Raw genomic sequence first — 20,294 nt, forward strand, 5'->3', positions numbered from 1 at the left:
ATTTCAAAGTTGACAAAGTGATAGATACTGTATTTGCTTCTGCCATTTTGTACATTGTTCTATGATGTTTCCAAATGCAAGTACAATTGTACCTTGGGTATCTTGTCATCGCATCCCCTTCCCTTTACAGAATCCTGCCTGGTTATTTCTTACCTGAGCTCAGGAAATTTGTGCTGTACATTGCTCTATATGTGTAACTTTAATGATACATGTACTTTCATTTGGTGTAATGGGTAGAAGTAACCAAAAATTTATATTATTTAGGGAGAGAGGGTTTAAGGTCTTAAGTCAAGATCACTAAACTTGAAATGTACAGGTACATGTAGGTGAAGAGTCATTATCAGCATGTATGACAGATAGTGATTGCCTGAGGTGTGGAGGCAGCCCAATCTATTAAACGTGTGTGTTGCACTTGAGTTACTAAAGTTATCCCGTGTGGTAAGGTTAAGATAGCACGAGAGAGTATCTCTGTCAAGGGAAATTTCACTCTTGTACTCTCAATTCAAACACAATATCAAATACTTTTGTATAATCTTCTCTGCAACTCGCTATTAAATGTCAAGCTGTGGACCACCCTGCACAGTATTGCTGAACATGTTTGTTATAGTTCTACTACAATCTTTAATTCATAACAGGTTTAAATTACTTGATTGTAATTTTCAGCCAGCCTGTTACTAGCAGTCTTCAGTACTCTGGCTGACATCTGTGGAGACTACATGACACAAAATCAAACTGCTTTAGTTTAGTTATGCTATTTTATGCTTGTGAACATGTGTGTACCATTGATGATTTTGTAATTAAAATGTCACAGGAAGAGTAACTGACTGGTGCATATGAGTTTTCATTTACTATTATACAACTTTACATAGTAAAATGGTGACATGGATCCTAATCAAATGATTGACTGAGAGCAGTCATGTGACTAGTCTTTCATATTGCCTATCGACTACTAACGACTGCTCAGAGATGTCATCGCTCAAATGCTTGACTTTGTTCATTCAGTTGTGTTTCCCGTACTGTGCTCACTGACATCACAAATGTATGCTTTTAACAGCGTGCACTCAATCACGTATTTATTGTTAACAACTTTTAAATTTGTGTTCAGTGTGTTTGGAATCATTGCCTCAAACATCTTGGCTTCAGAGCAAGTTCAACATGTAGCTGACAGGTATTTACCCTTAACCCAAAAGGTAAATGAAAAATTGTTCTTTGAACCATTTTATAAACCAAGTTATGCACAGGTTTAAAGGACAAGATCAGCCTAATTACATGTACATAGGGATTGCGAGAATGCAGCTATATTAGTACACACATCAGTGAAAGTTTGAGGAAAATTTGACAATCTGTTCAAAAGTCATGAATATTTCAAGTGTTAATGCTGCCATCACTGGATGAGAAGACTACTACTGTTAACAGCTTGTGATGTCACAGGCATAGAATAATCTAAAGAAAAGATAAAAATAATTCAACATACAATGTATTTTTACTTTTCTCACATAATAAAAGAGCACCTGACTTGCCTCTTTCAGAACACAGAGGGAAAATTACTACCCATAACATATGTCAGTAACAAGTCAAGGAAATGCATACTTAATTTTCCTTACATTGTATATATTGCTGTATGCATGATGTGACATCATATACTGTACCTTAGTCTTCCCATCTAGCAGTGACTGCGCTGAAACTTAGAAATTCATTTCAACTTTTAGACTGATTGTCGGATTTTCCACAAACTTTCACTGATTAATTCGGCTAATATTGCTGCATTCACTCGATCCACATGTACAATTATATATTAAGATGAACTTGTCCTTAACCCTAACTAGGCCAGGCTAATGATAGTGTGTGTGTGTGTGTGTGGGGGGGGGGGACCTCCCAGGCCCCCTCCAGATCTTTGCTGTCGACTGCATGATTACACATACATTGCCCGTGATGTAATCTGCAAAACTGAGGAGTTGATTTACAATGGAAAAAAGTATATGTGGTAATTTATTATGCTAATTTTGAACAATGTACACGACTGTATGCATGAAATCAAACTTTTTGCTGTAAATCAGTTGCAATTGTAAAAAAAAAAGTGCCATCAAAATGAATTTCTGAAGTATTGTATTTTCTTTTTTTTTACCTTCTCTATGTATTCCAATGTTTTTTCATGTTTTGCTTTTTATTTATCTTTTTAAGATGAATTTTGATGTAGGCATTTCATGAAGCGTTTTGTGCTACAAATGCGTCATAGCTCACATCTGTGAAAAGTTAATAAGAGTACACCACAAAACTGAGTAGACCCTAGAGCCCTTACCAGGGAAAGTTCCTTGACCTTTTGTTCTTGTTGGATTTTAATATCCATATTCAAATTTGAACGCTGATTTTAGGTTATGTACCTGTGATGCTTGTTTGGTGGTCATAGCTCAAAGTCATACATAGAGAGTAGACCAAATAACCTGTTGATGACTTTGACAACGGCAAAGTGATGCCTACACTGTATGTCTCACTTCTGTTAAGCAGGCAGATAGAAACTGTCTCTGGGGGGCATTTCATGAAGCGTTTTGTGCGACAAACCTGTCGGCTGATCAGATGCAAGGATTTCAGTAGCCTAGAACAGTTTGTCAGAAAAAAAATTTCTTGACAAAACACCTAATGAAATGCCCCCCTGGTCAACACTTGCAACAATGCTATGAATTATAATCATCACTCCTGCTTGTGAAGACGTTTTTCAATTCCCCCCACATTCCAATTTGAATGCGGTACAGTGAGAAAGAGCTGACCACGCAGCCCACATCAAGTCGCATGAGACACACGAACACACACACACACACATAAGTTAGTTTACATAAGACGCAATCACACACACCTACTTCAAGTGGTGCCTGCATGCAACATGTTGAATCATGGATATAAATACCATAGAGAACTGAACCACACTACTAATGATTGAGTGTTCTTGTCGTGTCTTGTTATAAAGACAAAAATACCCGTCAACTTAGACAGAACTTCCCCAGTTTGGAGGAAGAACTCGTGTAGACATGGAAATAGTCGACTTGCAAAAATGTAGACAAACATACAGGATTTCATAAGAATGAATTCAGTTGACTTATGCAATTTGGCAACTTACGCAATGTCAAATTGTGCAAGCTTTACTGTCCATTAACATCAGTATTAGGCCCACGGGTATATGTATTGGAGATTCTGCCATCAAAGTGCACGTAACAGTGGTGCTTTGGCAGCAAATGACTGATCTTACTTTTGACAGAGCATGTGCAGGTCAGTTTGGTATGAACCAAAAATATCTCACTTGAATACATTTTTATCAAAGCAGGCATTCCTTATCCCATTGTTTACTGACCTGTTTCCAATCATAAATTAACATCAAAGTAAAAGTATGTACTTGTTTCCCAGTACATCCTCTTATATAATCACAATAATACACTCACCAATTTCCATCAGCAGTCTTCCCAATCCTCCTCTGCTGCCTCTTCCGTTTGGCCTCCTCCTTTTCCTTCTCTGCGATCTCCCTCTTTCTCTCTCTCCTCTCAATAATTTTGGTGACGGCATGGGATACACTGCCTCCAGCAGCTCTAAGGCCAAGCCTGGACTCCACCATGTCATACCCCATGGACATTAGCTGCATCAGTTTATTCTCATCTACTTGTAGTGATGTTAAGATACTCTCAGCCTTTAGAAACAATGTCAGTTGGGTGTGATATAAGAATATAGCAGCATCAGTATGACATGAAATTAAATATACAGGGTAGATAATCAGCACAGGCAAATATCAATGAAAGAGATGAAAGCGAATTGCCAGCAAGAGTTCATCCAACTAACACATGTATTATATTGGTTCTATTTTTTGGTGATTTGAAAAAAAAAAAAAGTGTATACATGTATCTACACACCAACTCCACAATCAAATGCAAGGTCTGACCAGACATTCTATACTTTGCTTCTGCAGGATTTATCCATGATGAGAACTACACCATATCAATTAACAGTAATTATTGCTTCAGGTTAAAACAAGGATTTTTGTCACAAAGATAATGAAAAAAATTAATGTACTAGTAGACTACATTCATCTTGATTAGAAATACAGTGTAATACCAACACACCAAAATGAAAAGGTGATATTTCTTAACTGAGAATGCAACAGTGGTTTTAAAAAAAAAAGTGTTTTTTTTTTCCTGATTCAGTATGACAGGAATATTAAGGTTATGTGGAATAAAGAATACTGTTTATTATAACAACAGTTCACTTTATAGCAATCTATGTTTTTCTTTGTGAGTCTAAAAAGTAATAAATTCAGCAAGGATAGATAATGAAACTTGGAGACACTCCAGCAAACTATGCATGTCTGAGTATTACAGACATAATTTGCAATAAAAATTAAATCTTCAATCGTCTTGAAGTAGAAGTTCAGTGCTGCTGTCGACTCAATGTACATAAATAAACAACCACATGCTAAAAACAAACAAACAAACAAACAAACAAACAAACAAACCATGTATCACCAAAGGCAATTGTCCAATACAGTAGGAATAGTCCACATGATTGTTTACTGTGGAGTCAACTTTTGCTGCTTCATAATACAATATACAATGTGAGTAACAATCATAATATCGGCTGGCTTCTCACATCAAGATACAAAAGAAAATTGTCCTTTGTAGAGTAATACTTTGATAGTCTGAACAGTTATTCAACTTAGTAGTGTTAGCTTTGGCAATATACAAGGGAAACTCAATAAACCAAAACTCTCATTGACATAAGATCTATATCAGAAAATTTCTTCTGACCTGATGTTTCTCCCCTACAAGGAAATGTATTATGCTGCTCTTAGAGTGAGACCCGCTGTAAGGAAATAACACCTCGTCCACAATTTTATAGTAGCTGTATGGTACAACACAGTGCTCAATCTAGCCAGTGTATGATCCATATTTTTTTTTTGTTATTTTTTTGAACTGCAGAATTAAATAACGCACCGTTGTTCCTCACAATAAAATTAAGTGCCTTTACCCACAAACACACACATGCATGTGGCATTAAGCTCTCGTATGCTATACCCATTCCAAAGAGATTTTTTTCTCATCGGTAACTTGTCGGAAGCAAAGTTATTTGCTTCTGGCCACCAACCAAAGTGTATTGGATCACAGTCTCATGAATGGAACTTGTGTTGGTAGACTAGCAGGTCAGTATCAGACATGATGGGCGATGGATGATCCGATGAGGCAAGATCGTCCAATGAGGAATCAAGCACGGCATGTCTGACACTGACCTGACAGTCAACCAACACAAGTTTGATTCATCAGATTGTGCACATGATCTGATCCACTTTGGTTGGTGGCGAGACGCAACAAACTTTGCTTCTGATGACTGACCGATGAGAAATAAGTTTCTGTGGAATGGGGATACTAGTCATCACTAACATATCACCACATACATGCACAAAATGTTCCACATCCATCCACTGTCCACAGTATACACCCAAACTTTGGAAACGATGATATGACTGTGTGAATGACATACACTGCTCATTTAATTAATCTTTTATCCAACAAATTGGAACATGTATTGTGGATTCTGTTGTTTTTTCTGTGAATGACAACAAAATTATGTTTACATTCAAAACGAGACTCATATTCTGCAGCACTGCAGGTTCAGCACTGAAGTCATGCTATTTTACATGATATATATCTGTACATTGTACTAGTAGTCCAAACACATATTGGTATAATATTTGAGCAATGCACTTTGTGCTTACTGATATAAAAAGGTACATGGAAAATCAAAAGTACAACTGTTGTTCTTTTGGTGGGGGAGGGGGGGGGGGGGGGTTAAATATAAGATCTACTTATTATAGCATAAATTCTATTACAGGGGATGTACTTTCATATTAAATCAAAAGCAAACAAATCAATTATGGGTATTAATTCAAACGATATATTATGCAGGAAGAGTTAAAATGCAGAAAGTTTATATTCAGCCCTCATGTATTATGACAGAATATCCCACGTTAGCGGCATAGAGTTGAATTTTAGACAAAAAAAAAAAGAAACAGCTTAAAGGAGAAAGGGTTGTGGTAACACCATGTGTTCTTAGTCCTCACAGGGAATATTGCCTAGAAGAGCCTAGAAAGAGGAGAGTTGCAGAGGGAAGGGAAATGGGGGGAGTATAAGGAAGACAGATGGTGATAATTGAGGGGAAGCAGTGAGGTTGAAGTTGAAGTTGCACTAGTGGAGACAGGAGAAAAGGGGACAGGAAAGAAGAATAAAATGAAAATCAGGTAAAGGGTTTGGAAGTCATTGGGAGGAGAAAGGTGAAAACAGGAAAAAGGTGAAAGAGGGAGAAGATGAAGGTTGGAAAATCATGGAGATAGGAGAGAGAAGTGAAGTTTCACAAAACCAAGGGAGAAAAACGAAGCCTGTGAATGATAAGAACTATTGAAGGAATGCAAAATCAAAACAACAAAAAAGGAATACACACATTTCTCTGAGGTTTTAATTATTCTTATTCTTGCTCTCTCTGAACTAGTGTTTTTGCTCACTCATTTTCATTCCACTTTTTTCTTTCTCTTAAACTGTAGTCTGATTCTCCTCCACTTATCTCTTTCCTCCTTTTATTTCTTGCTTTCCTTACAAACAACAGTCCGTTTCAGGACCATCTCAACATTGCTTATGTTTCTTTGCAAGATTATATCTCAGTGCTTTCTCCCCCTTAGGACTACATTTTTAAAACTTTACATTCTCTCCAATTCCCTTCTTCCACCAGAATCTTAACTTCAGGACTTAACTTTTAATTATTATTTCTCTCCCCCCACAGCAATCTTTTCTATGATGCACTCAACCCCTCCCCTACACTTTATTATGTTTCATTCCTCTTTTTCTTTCCTTTCTCTTACTCTATAGTCTCATTTCTCCTCGACTTACCTCCTTCCTTCCCGATTTATTCCTCTTTTTATCGTTTGATTCCGCGTTCCATAACCCACATCGTTCACTGGCTTCATTTCTCTCCCTTGGTTTCATGAAACTTCACTTCTCTCTCTTTAATATCTCCATGATTTTCTAACCTTCAACTTCTTTGTCTAATTCTCCCTCCTTTCTGTTTCATCTTACTCCTGTCAATGATTTCCGAAGCCTTTACCTGATTTTCGCTCCATTCTTTCTTATGACTCGCTCTGTTCCCTTTTTCTCCTGTCTCCAGTAGGGTAACTTCAACTTCCAGCTCAATGCTGCCCCTCAATTGTCACTATTTGCCTGCCTTCCCTATATTCTCCAAATGTCATACTGTGGTATTTCATTAACATGACATGTTGGATACTCGTCAGAAACAAATATTCACCACATGATAGGTTCATTAATGCAGAATTTAAGGGAACTTGCTATTCAAAAATACAATATGGGATTTTTTATTCAGATAGTATAACATGGCAACATTATTGAACTGAATCAGTTTTCACAAAAGTGCATAATACAAATGAATTGGTCCCTGCATGTGTCACTCACCAGTAAGAGGTAGAGCCGGACGTAGAGTGCAAGCTCTGTGCTGCTGTCACCTTTTAGTGCTGTGAGGCGCTCCATGTTCTCTCCATAGCTCCTCTTGAAACAATCCTCACAAGTTTGCAGTCTGGACTCTGTCAGATAAACACCATCCACATCAGTAAATAAAATATGATTTCTTTTTCCTTTGTAGGTCTACACAACCATGTGAATCTATCAAAACAATAGTTTTATACTTTCATGCTTGCTGCTGACTTCTATAATTTTGACATAACTATGTCATGTTTTCCTAGTGAGTGCATCCCACAGCAATTGAAACTTGTAAGCTATGCACTGAGAAAGAAAGACACACAGATCACCTTTTGTGCAAAGTGGCAGACAAGATTGGTGTGCACATCTCAGCATAACATATTGAGCTCCCCCACTTTGTTGAGGGGTCCATGCCCCAAGCCACTCAACACTAAATGTCAAACAACTCATATGCTGCTGCAGCTCACAGTGGTCAATTCCTCCTCTTCCACCCCGTGACCCCATCATCTAAAAGACAAAGCATCACTTGCATTCATTAAAAACAGACAAACAAACAATGTATTCTGATATTCAACTGATCAATCCTCCTGTATGATTGATGTCTTTCAATGATGTTTATAACCTACGCCCACATTCCAAGGAACACTCACATCTGCAAAGACTACGCACATGACATTTCTCCAGCAGATGTATACGGCTACGCCTCCAAGCAATACTAATACATGACTGAAGATCATTTCATCAACGCAAAACAGAATTCAGATTTTACTTGTTATGCTAGTAAACTGCAGGAGCCACCCACAAAACTTTGAAGCCCTAAACTTTGGCTTACAGTCATTCTAACGTTTGCTACACATAGAATTTCATATCATTTGATCAACATAAACCTGGTTAAATTACAGTCTTCTTTGAACCTTGTAGGCCTAATAATATTGTTTTCATTATCGATGAACAGAAGTGCAGGAGAGGTGGCCATGTAAGTAACTACATTCATATGAAGAGATATTACTTTTAAAGGGAAATTCCATCGAAAAAATGTTTTGGTATAAGCACTAGTACAATATGCCAACATTTTTGCACAATGACATGATGCAATCTAAGCATTTACAATACATATTTGTATCTCACCTATTTACCATATGTCTTTATTACAATAACAGTGTTTTCTAAAGGTATAACATTGTAATCTTTTGCGAAAATTATCATGATTTACACACAACCGCAATGGCAGTAGTGTTGTTTGGGTGAAATTTTTGATTTCTTTCTTTGTGCATCCATGCATTCTTTACAAACAAATCATCCATTAATTCAAGTTCATGTACAGTGCAGATACTGTAATAATGGAAAAGAGTACAGAAGCTTGAGAGTGAGCCCATTGTATTTATTTCTACTCTAGCATGGAAATATGATCTTTACAATACTTATTGTTATGTAGTGTCCTAATCAGCTACATTCTAGACTATATCAATATGTCACAGACATTCTCACCTGCATCTGGCAATTGTTCCACATTTTGTAGGCAAAGGTAGCACCAGACGATATCAAGACACAACACAGCATAGTTATCAACTGCTTGCAGAATTTCAGATCGACATTGCCTTCATGAAACAAAGACAAGAACAACAATGGGAAAGAAAGAATTAGAAACATCATGTCAAAAAGACTGCAGACCACTTCCTGAGTTACTAGTTAAAGGGATCGTATAGTTCTGGTTGAGACCTAATTTCAGATTTCTAACATTTGTTGGTGAGATAATGAGAAACCTCTTGTGAAATATGAAAAAGCATGTAATTCTACGAGGAATTCATCATTTATTTGATGAAAATTGGTTTCAAAATGGCTGAGATATCCAAAAAGAGCGATTCTAATAAAGTGTGGGACCCACACTTTATTACGATTACTTTGTTTTACTTTGTTTTTGGATGTTTCAGTAATTCCAAACCCGATTTTCATCAAACTTCGAATTCCTCTTAAAATGGTATGCTCTGTACTACATGTGTATCATCAGTGTTTTCTTGGTATCTCACAAAAAGTTAAAAGCCCAATTCTCATCTCCACCAATACTGTACCATCCCTTTAATATATATTTCCTGAAAAAAATTACTGATTTAGTCTACTCAGTATATGTTTTGCTCTCTGTATTTGGTGTATATGAGAGTCAGAGATAATTATAATGTGCTCATAAGTAAACAATGGAAACAAATAAATCTGCAGGGTTCCTATGGGAGTAGTATTTTCATGTAAGCTTTTAGCATCCACACACTTGACCTAATATGCACAATACCAGGTAGAAAATGCCTACAAGGTGGAAAATTCTGAAGTGTTAACAAGTGCCTTGCACCTCTTCTATAATATGAGCTGCATGACATTCTGACACTTGACAATTAATTCAAGTGGGCGATATTTGAGTTTCACTCTTGTACATTTACAAGCAGTGTTCTGTGCTACAGGCCTTTCCAATGTCCAGTTAGTTTATTCTGCATGTCACAGTTGGCCCGTGTCACATCCATGTTACATATCTGGAAGTTCTTGAAGTTCTATAAGTTTTGTAGGCATCATGTGTAGCCATGAAGTGCGTGTTATATTACCAACACATTTACTTATGATATTGGTAAACAAGGACCAAAACTGGCATTCTGTTTTCTCTCTGGTTATGTCACTAAGAAACTTTCTCTTAGCTTCAGCTAAAGCAAATATGTTTTTAGCTTTATTTTTTGTTTGTTGTTGTTGTTGTTGTTTTGGGGTGGGGAGGGCAGTGGCCTACATTTGAAGTTTCATGTAGGTATTATGTGTATGGGTACCTAAGAACTCCAAAAAAAAAAAAAAAAAAGGTTTGTAATTCCTCAGGTTCTATAGTCTGAAAATGAAATACGGTTCGTTAATCCGAAAAAGAAAAAAGAAAAGGTGCATATTATAGGACCTATGGAATAACAAACCTTATTGCATTTTCAGATTAAAGAACCTTGGAATAACAAACCTTATTGCATTTTCAGATTATTTAAAGAACCTAGGAATAACCTTATTTCATATTTTTTACAAACTTTCGGAGCAACGTGCCTTCGGAATAATGAATCTTTGGCATGATAAACTGTAACCATACTTTTACAGTCACTGTCAGTCATAAAGGACCAAACAGTTTCAATATTTCTTTTTCCGTATATTTGATGCAAAAGCATCTCCTGAATTCTATACTGACTTGAAAGCTTGGTCAGCTTCCAGCAGGATGAGCAGAGCTTCTCCATATTGCTTTCGTTTCAGGCATGCCCGCCCCTTCTCATTAAGTGTGAGGGCAACAGACAGGGCTTGGCGCTCTTCGTCAGGCAGCTTGATAGGCCGTCCTGTTTGGTCAGCAATCTGAAGAAAGTATCGGTCATCTTCTCTACCAATTCTGTCTTCTACAAGAAAATAGATATATTAAAATAAATGGATAAATAAATAAATATATATTATATATGTATATATATATATATATATATATATATATACTTCTCATTCCAGTACAACTGAATATAACTATATTTGACATAAGAGTACAAGTACTGTAAAACCAGAAATATACAGCACAAAATTTTAGCGAATTGCCACTAGCACTCAATATATCAGCATAAGTATACAGAGCTTTATCTATAATTTGTGGATGCAGTTACTCCTAAACTCAAACTGCCCATTCAAAGATATTGATATTTCATGAAATTGCAAATAGGGTTTAAGCCAGCCTAGTTATTACAATTCCCGACCTTACGAAAAAGACTTGTGCAACATCAAGCGAGGAGAATACCATTCTCCTTTCTATTTTGGAAACCTACTGAAACTCGCTGAACATGCCTGATACTTGTGATGTCACTGAATGGAATCAGAAAGCAAAAGCAGACTGTGTCCTATAGACAATGCACAGGTTCAACGGTGTATAACTGTCCTTCTTGTTGAGCGTTTTATTGGTATTTACACGCAGCAAGGATAAAATGCCATACCAATGCAAAGTGAATCTAACACTTTTCTGTGTCATTTGAATGATCTGCTTTAAAAACATTAACAGTAACACCAATATTTCAAATAGGTGAATTCCATATCACTCAGGCACTTGCCCACTCTGAACACTTCAGCAAAAGTCACTGTCAGCATTTGCTTGGCCTTGCTACTGTTTGAGTTATGCATTCAGCCGCACTGCCACGCTGGGTGGTTTGCTGTTCACTCAGGTTTAGCATTGTTAGACAGGCTTTTTAAACTAAAAAAATGCAATGGTCCTTGTGTTCTAAAATCATAGATATGCCTTTTGAGTGATGGTCTTCAAGCCAGGCACTGGCATAGTAGTGTTCTGAGCCACCTTTTCTTTAGAAGTATATCACAATTAGCATAATTAGCGAAGCAATTCAAACTCTTCTTCAGCAGCATGCATGACTTCTGATTTGTGTTTTAGCTGTGACACGTCGTCTGCTGCGGTTAGATTGGTACATTTTATGACATCAGTCCAACCTTTGCCAAATTCTACCGATTTCATCTGAAGTGCTTGAATTACAACAGACATCGTATGAATTTTCTCTTTGTTCTTGTTGCATTCCCCGTTGTGGAACGAGCAAAGTCTTACATTTCGTCCTTTCCAAGATTCTCGTATAAACACAGCATATAAATTTGTGCCAAATGGTAATTTTCTTTGAATTTTTACTTTAATTTACAAAGTATTGTCTCTTGATTAGGTATCTGCAATACAGATAGTTGTGTATATTTGGGATATTGGTATGCCTAATGTTCAGTAAAGATTTTCACTAGATAATGGACACTACACAAGACAATAAAACTATGGGCATTAAGTGCCATTTGTCTCTTGTTCAAACTTGTCATTATTGTAACTGTTTTAAACAGATGTTTGAGATTAAACTTCTGATGATATTAGATTAAAGTGACTTGGCATAAATCTCCATTAGGCCTAATGCCTCTGCTTCATTGCTCTATGTTTCCATTAGGAAGCATATTAATCTCTTTAGACTGCATTCTTCACACTAAGAGTGCAGGCTACGCCAACCTGTGTTTCTTTTGGCAAGAATCTTGGCTGCTTCTTTGGTTCTTTCCAGACGATTCCGCTGGTCTTCCTGCTTTCTTGCCTCAACTTCACTTTGGGACAGACAAATCACCATCACCTAAACATTGGGCAAGGAAAAAAGGAGTAGTTTAAATGCCACAGCAAATGATTTTAATTGTAAAGTGTATGTAATATTTGGATCATCCAAATATACATGCATTATGAAGAACAAGAGAAGCAAGGCTTTATCTCTCTCAGTATTTAGTTACTTGTGAACTGGGAGTCAACATTTTCTTTTAATACTGAATGTTAGGGGACTTTATCTTTGAAGTTTTCAGGCATTTGGATGCATGGCAAGGTTTTTCAAGCTAGAATCAAATTTATGCACACCATGTTTATCACGATGACATCACTCCAATATCATGGTGTACAGTACTGTAGTCATATGAGAAGAAAGGTTTTTGGTAGCCTTTTAGCAGAAAACCCCACAATAAATCTTCACACTGACAAATAGCAATACTAGGGTACATTAATATAGCACTGTGACCAAAAAAACAAAACAAAAAACAAAACAAAAAATAACCCTCTTTTTTCATGATTCTGCAATCCATTTAGTCTTTGTAAAGGAGTTTCTAGGTTTCTGTGCGTGATGGGAAGATAGCCCATCTGTAACAAAATTGATAATCCTCCTTCGAAACGATAAGTCAGCTATGAGAATAAGATATCTGAGGCCAGCAACAGCTTGCTATGCCATTCATCATGGCTTCTGGGTGTTTAGAACTAACCTGAGAATTTGGGCCAAGACCTTGCTCTCTGAGATTCTTCCCATCATCAAGGACACGTCCACAACTAATTAGCTTCAGGTGATCCATACCAACAGAAGTTTGGGCAGATATCCTATATGTTGAAATAAATGAGGATGAAATATTTCAAATCCAATCTAACTTATTACATAATGGTTATACAGACATTGATAACATGTAATATAACTTCTGATAACAGCAACAGCTAATTGAATATATAGCAACATTATTGCTTGCTGAATCATTCTGCATTTTATAGGCAGGACAGCTTGGCCTTTCTGACACATAGTAAATAAGGCCAGTTTACTGACAATCAGTAATACCAAATATGACATCTCCCTACCACTCTGAGAGCATTGTTCAATTGTTAGAAGTTTTAAACTGGACTGGAAAAGTATAATTCTTTCTCACATGTGCATCCCTGTAATATGTTTGCTCTTAAGATCGACAACAATAAGGAAGTACTACAATCCCATCCACCCCCCAAAACAAACAAACAAACAAAATAAAACAACAACAACAAACAAAACGGTCGCTATGGCGACTGCAATGCCTCTGCCATAATGCGTGGTTCTCCCAATAGGTCTAGCGTACGTCTTGACAATGCGAGACAAGAGTTTCACATCGTTGACAAAAAATTGAAATGACTCATTTGTCAAAAATGTGCCGAGTGTTTACTTTCCTTGAACTAGTTTGATCTGGATGGACGTCTAAATTGTCTATTTAAAAAGAGCAGGTAATTGGGGATTTGAGCATTTTCACTTGATATTTGACCCACACCCTTTCACCCCATGGCCCACAATTCTTCAAGTAATCACTAACTGGTAACATCCATGTTCATGACAAGTACTTTGATTTTTTTTTTTTTAAAAGATGGGAAGATTGTGACATTTGAATACTTCCCTTAACCTTTGACCTCATGGTCAAAAATTTTTACTCAAAGAATCATTGACTGTGCAGTAGATGCCTAGTTTCATTACATTACATGCACTGAGTATGGAGGAAAAGTGTAATTTCAGCAAATAGTAGAATTTTAGCATTTTAACCTGACCTTTGACCCTAGACCTTTAACCCTATGACCCAAAGAGTCCCAAGATAATCACTGTCAGGCAGTACATGCATGTGTACAAAGTTTAATGATGATACCATGAGCCATTTCGGAGATATGGAGAAAGAAGTGAAATTTTAGCATTTCACTTGACCTTTGACCATTATTGCATAAATATTGGGGAAATAGTGAAATTTAAGAATTTGACCTTGACCCCTGACCCTTGATCTTTGACTCCTTACCAAAAAGTCCCAAGTGAATTACTGTCAGGCAATACATGCATATGAAGATACCCTGAGCCATCCCTGAGAAGTGAAATTTTAGCACTTTCACTTGACCTTTGACCTCATGGCCTGAAACTTTCCTCTTAGAGAATCTTTTTCTCGCAATATGTAATACATCAAGTATCAACAAAATACCTCCAGGCATTGCAGAGATGTGGGAGAAATAGCAGAATTTTGTGAATTTGATCTTGACCTTTGACCTTCAGCATGTGCAACCAAAAGTTGATAGGCACAACATTGTCCACTCCAATACATGCCGTATATCATTTTATTTGGATACCTCACAAGATTTGCTGTCCACAAAATTGATTATGGACAGAAAGACAGATGGATCAGCAGACAGACGACCCCAAAACATAATTAGTGCCTCTGGCAACACTTCGAGGTGGAGGCATAAAAAATACAAATTCTATTCTTCATACTTACTGTTCCTTTAGCTCTGAACTGCTGACATCAATTTTGGTCTCATGCTCAAAGTTACTACAGCGAACACCTTCAGGTATACTGCCTGTCAGCTTTATCTTCAAATTGGCAATACCCTCTTCAAGGAACCTTTGTCGAGCTGCTAGCTTGTCCAAGGCATGGTGCCGCAGATCCTCTAAAGTCGCCGAAACTATTTCCTTTGGTATTCCAAGTGCCAAGGAGTATTTCTTGATAAGCTCCTATTAGAGATCACAAAATTTCACTGTCAAAAAATATTAGCAATATATTGTAGTAGTGTTCTATCTGCATTTAGTACAAATAGGCAAAAGCTATATCATGAATTGCATCTGTGTGATGTATAGAATCTACGTTCATTACACTTGAAAAAACAATAATGTGTGAAGAGAGTGTGAGAGCAACTGGGAAAAGGAATATATCCAGACTAAGCTGCTTTCACATTGTTTTTTCTTTACCTTTCCTACAAATGCAAATGTATTGTAATGCTGCATTGGGCACATTTGATCTCACTATAAATGACATGTCTTGGATCTCATTTCACTCTTGATAATCATGGTTCACTAATGGATGAGACTCCTTTTTTTCCTCCCTTATCATCTAACTCTCCCACCTCTCTGTCATTCTCTACTTTTAACATACACCAGTCATGAGTTTATTCTGTGCTTATTATGTCAATGTTAGTGCAGCGAGGGAAAAAAATGTTTACTGTCATCAAGAAAGACTGACAAAGTCATTACATATCAGTACTAATAATACTATTATCACTGCTTTTTCCAGACCCTTGGCTTTCCAATAACACATAATATGCTCTCAATTTATTATTTTTTCAACCCCACTACTGAAACAAAACAAAAGCTTGCAAAAATATGACAGTTCTGAGAAAATCAGCTTTTAAGAAGTAGTCAAGCATTTGAGAGAAAAGGTATTTAAACACAATGCATGAACTCAAAATACTTCAGAATGCCTTAGAAAATCTGAAAGGTTTGCATTTGAAAACATTCTACACTTTCTTATCAAGACAGAAAGGTAGTTCAATCAGTTAACTAGCATTTTTTTTAAACAAAAACTTTTGATTATTCAGCTTCTCAACTTATTTGATGTATGTGACTGTATCAGAGAAACATGGTAAATCGGGTGACATAATGATCCTTCATGCCCATGTATACTTACCTCTGGTATTATGCCTTGTGTTCTGGATTCTGTCGTATATGGAGGTAGCCATAACTTGATTTTATCCTCATTCAGTTTCTTACGGAGTGAATCCCGGACCTGCTCATCAGATATATTTGACGCCATTATTTTGGTTTTGAAAAATGTTTCCTCAGTGATTAGGTTTCCTGCAAAGAAAAGAAGTAATGGTCATAGTGTACAATCAAAATATACCAGTAAAGAAATCTGAGGTGTTACTGATAGTGCTATGCACTCAAATGATATTCATTATTGTGATAGGTGACGTGTAAGTAGTCACGTTCAGTCTGCAAAATGTTGGGAAAGACTTCCAATGATCCCCCCACTTAAAATAATACCCCGCCATTAGGAGGTCTTCCCAGTATAAACTTTATATAGTATGAATTAGTCAATATAATATTGCAAAATATCTTTTATGAGCACTTTTCAAAACATCATTTGAAAAGACTTCCTTATGCCCCTCCCCCTAATGTTGTACAGCCACCATTTGCCAAATATGCGTTTGTACGTAGATCCATACATAAGCTAACAAGGGTAGGGTAGTGTGGAGTGATATGGCAAAATTATTATTATTTTTTTTTTTTGGGGGGGGGGGGGTGTCATAAGAAAGTCTTTCATAATCCAATTTTTTTTTCTTTGCCTCATCAAAGGATTTATTATGTACACATGCATGGTTTCCCTGGTACAAAATAACTTCATGACTCAACTATACATCATAGCAAGATCATCAAAAAAAGGCCACACATAATTTGAAATTAAAAAATACAAGTTTATTGAAATTATCTCAATTTCTTAATGTATATATGAACATTTTACAAATAACTGTTTTTGTTTTGTTTTCTTTGTCAAATGACAAGCAACAACTGCATTGGTAAAAACATGCTCTCTCTCGTCCAACTGATATCTACTTGAAATCACCTCCCTGATGAAATCTAATTCTTTTTAAAATTTGCTCTATGGAAAATCTGTTTGGCTGCAATTATTCTTCTATCTTTTTCCATAATATTGTGATCTACAATCAGTTTATGAATTTTCAAAAAATCTCAAGAAATAAAATACATTTTACAATTTATCTTGAGCAAATGTTGAATACTGAATGTCAGCCTTCCTTGAAATATATCTAGCAATATTTCAACTGTATTTGAGGAGGGGCTCCCATTCAATTTGCATTCAGTAAACGCATGATTTATAGACTCCTTAATGCATCATTTTGGACAAATATCATCATTAGATTTCCCCTAATTAAAGAGGTTGCTTTTTACTGGCAGTAAATTATACAATAATTTCCAATGTAAATTCTTACTTGTTTCCTCTTATCTGTACAAGATTTCTATTGAACATTGTATTCCAATCAGTACCAACATGAAGTTTTTCTTCCCAATGAAGGCAACATGTGCTTTTGAACTCATTTCTTGAAAGAATCAGTTTGTATTTACTATTATGATTACTACTCATCCGATCAATAATATGTGACATTTTATTTGCCAAAAATAGGGAGCTTTCAATTTGTTTCCTTGTCTAACATACTGCACAGATTTTTTCTTTCTACTCTCAACCCATACACATGATAATCACCTGTTTCAGTCCTGCATTAAATCAAATACTGCATGCATTTTCTTTGTCTGCAATGCACTTGTGATTTGATGTGTTCAACCAGGGAGGTGACACCTCCCTGGTTCAACTGACCAGAAACCATCTACCATACACAAATCTCCTAGGTAAACCAGGCCATTATCATACCAGCCTATTTTTATACAAAACTAAAGATGTTGCTATGGTGACTGCTATGCCTCTGCCAAAATGCATGGTTCTCCTAATAGTTTTTAGTAGACCAACGTCTTGACAATGTGTGACCACAGTTTCACATTTGAATGGGCAAAAAATAAAAATGACCTATTAGTATTTGTCAAAGATGTGCTGAGCGTTTAATTTGGATGGATGGCTATATTGTTCAAGACAGCAGGTACGGTATATTCTGAGGGTGTAATTAAGTATGAAAGTTAATGGAAAACTTAATGATACCTAAGAGTGTCATTAACTACTCCGATATCACGCAATACATCGTGTTTTCTCTGCCACAACGATGCTTACCGTCTTCGGTAACAGAGGAGCGGTTGAATGTTGTTATCTTGGTATCCGTAGAATTCAGAGAAAAAAAGAAATATAGCCGATCTTCGAGGAATTTTGTCATTTTATGTGAGCAAAGAGGTTGAGATCTTCGCGTGCGTAGGTGAGTGGTTGTAATCAAATACCGGAGTGTGCGCACGGAGCTCTTGGGTTAATTACAGGGGGCGTGGAGGAGCGCGTATTGAGGGCATATTTGCGCGTGTAATCATCATTTTGGCTTCTAACAAAGCGTCTGATTGGATGGAATAACAATTAGATGGGAGGGACCAAAGATAATTACAGGGGACTTAATCATACCTTAATTACGTCCTCAGAATACCGATTTTGCCCATGATTAAGGGCCTACCAGGGATTTATCTTCACTTGACCTTTGACCCTTTTATTAAAGGCCCTGACACACCTTCAGGGCTGCCAACCTTGAGAGTTTGGCATGAGACACTGCGAGGGAGCGGAGCGACCTCCTAGCTATAGCGCCTGGCGGCCTGTGCGGCCGAACGTACGTACTACGTACTACGTACACAGTCAGTGTATGTAAAGCGATGTAAAGCACACGTCATAGCCATACATGTACTGTAATTTGCCAAAAGTACAAGCTACGCTCACGTGGTATAGGTAGAAACCAATCGTAATCCAATAGCTCGTCTTCGAGCGCGAACCGAAAACAATTATTATTGGTTAAGCTTTACACCTGCGCGGGAAAATCTCGAAATCACTGGGCTTGGGCATATATCGATATTCAGAATATCAGAGAATTTAGAGATTCATTTTTGTAGTCATGTACATTCCATTTTGGGGTTTAGCGTGAGATTTTGTTTATCAGAGTGAGACAGTCAAAAATGGCTGAATTGCGTGAGTCTCACGCTCAATGCATGAGAGTTGGCAGCCCTGCACCTTTCTGGGTAAGCTATTCCGGCTTGTTGATGTAGGGATTTTCCAGCATGCAGGATAATTTTCTGCGGGTGGACAACGATTCAAGCGAGTTTCGCTTGCATCTTACCTGCTGGGCGCATGCTACTTATGTTCAACTGACGTTCTAGGAATGGGTGATGACATACGGACACTGCGAAGTACCTGCGTTACAACTACATGTTATCTGCCTGGGAGTTGCCTGTGAGGTGCTGCCGCTACAGACCTTCATTATACTGGTGTTCTGCATGGACCTCTGTGGGCAATCCCTGCGACTCATCCGGAACAGGTTTTGAGTATGCTCAAGGGACTGTCACATCTTTTTGGGCAAGCCTTGCTTGTGACTCACGGGGAACAATTGTTGCTATCTGGAGGTCCCCGCAGTTGGCCCGCAAATGACAAGGTTACCTAGCATGCAGTTGCCTGTAGTTGCCTGGAGGTGCACAAGCAAGTCCGATTTACCTCAGAATGCTCAAAACTTGTTTTATCAGAGGTCCACGCAGAAAACCATTAGCATGGGTGTATGCAAGGGGGGGTCGGGAGGGTCGTATGACCCCCCCATTTTCAAAAGGTCCACTTTTTGTAAAAGACATTTTTGTTTTTTGAGGGCTTTTTACCCTATATACAACAGGAAAAAAAGTGACCAGGTGCATGATGGTGTTCCAGCAAATTGGCAAAAACCTCGTAAATTTCGTAACTTAGTTTTAATATGCCATAAACTTACCTTATTTCTAAAGCCGCACTGCCATGCCGAAAAAGTCACTTTTGTATGCACTAAATGGCCCCATTTTAAGATATAAAATTCGAAAACTCCCTACCGTGGCAGGGGGGGAACACCCCCCTCCCACACCCTCCCCCCGCTTGGTCGCTCCGCTCCCTCGCAAATGTAAAGGTCCAAAAAATTTTATTACGACCCCCCCCCAGAAAAAATCCTGGATACACCCCTCATTAGGTGGCCCAGATCTA

At 37.4% G+C, this 20,294-nt stretch overlaps 1 protein-coding gene across 1 annotated transcript in view; it reads right to left on the reverse strand.

Annotated features, from left to right (window-relative positions):
- The window catches only part of LOC139717933 (NEDD8 ultimate buster 1-like), a 68,080-nt gene that overhangs the window by 46,210 nt on the left and 1,576 nt on the right, over positions 1-20,294 (reverse strand). The window contains exons 2-9 of the mRNA XM_071629418.1: positions 16,278-16,444; positions 15,093-15,328; positions 13,317-13,428; positions 12,535-12,649; positions 10,711-10,909; positions 9,003-9,112; positions 7,491-7,618; positions 3,432-3,679 (exon numbers count right to left, since the gene is read on the reverse strand). Coding sequence (XP_071485519.1) covers positions 3,432-3,679; positions 7,491-7,618; positions 9,003-9,112; positions 10,711-10,909; positions 12,535-12,649; positions 13,317-13,428; positions 15,093-15,328; positions 16,278-16,403 — 1,274 coding nt within the window. The 5' untranslated portion in view covers positions 16,404-16,444. The remainder of the gene's footprint in view (positions 1-3,431; positions 3,680-7,490; positions 7,619-9,002; positions 9,113-10,710; positions 10,910-12,534; positions 12,650-13,316; positions 13,429-15,092; positions 15,329-16,277; positions 16,445-20,294) is intronic.

Source organism: Diadema antillarum, unplaced genomic scaffold, assembly GCF_040938485.1.
Source record: "Diadema antillarum isolate AM-2024a unplaced genomic scaffold, OU_Dant_1.0 scf00000086, whole genome shotgun sequence".
NCBI lineage: Eukaryota > Metazoa > Echinodermata > Echinoidea > Diadematoida > Diadematidae > Diadema > Diadema antillarum.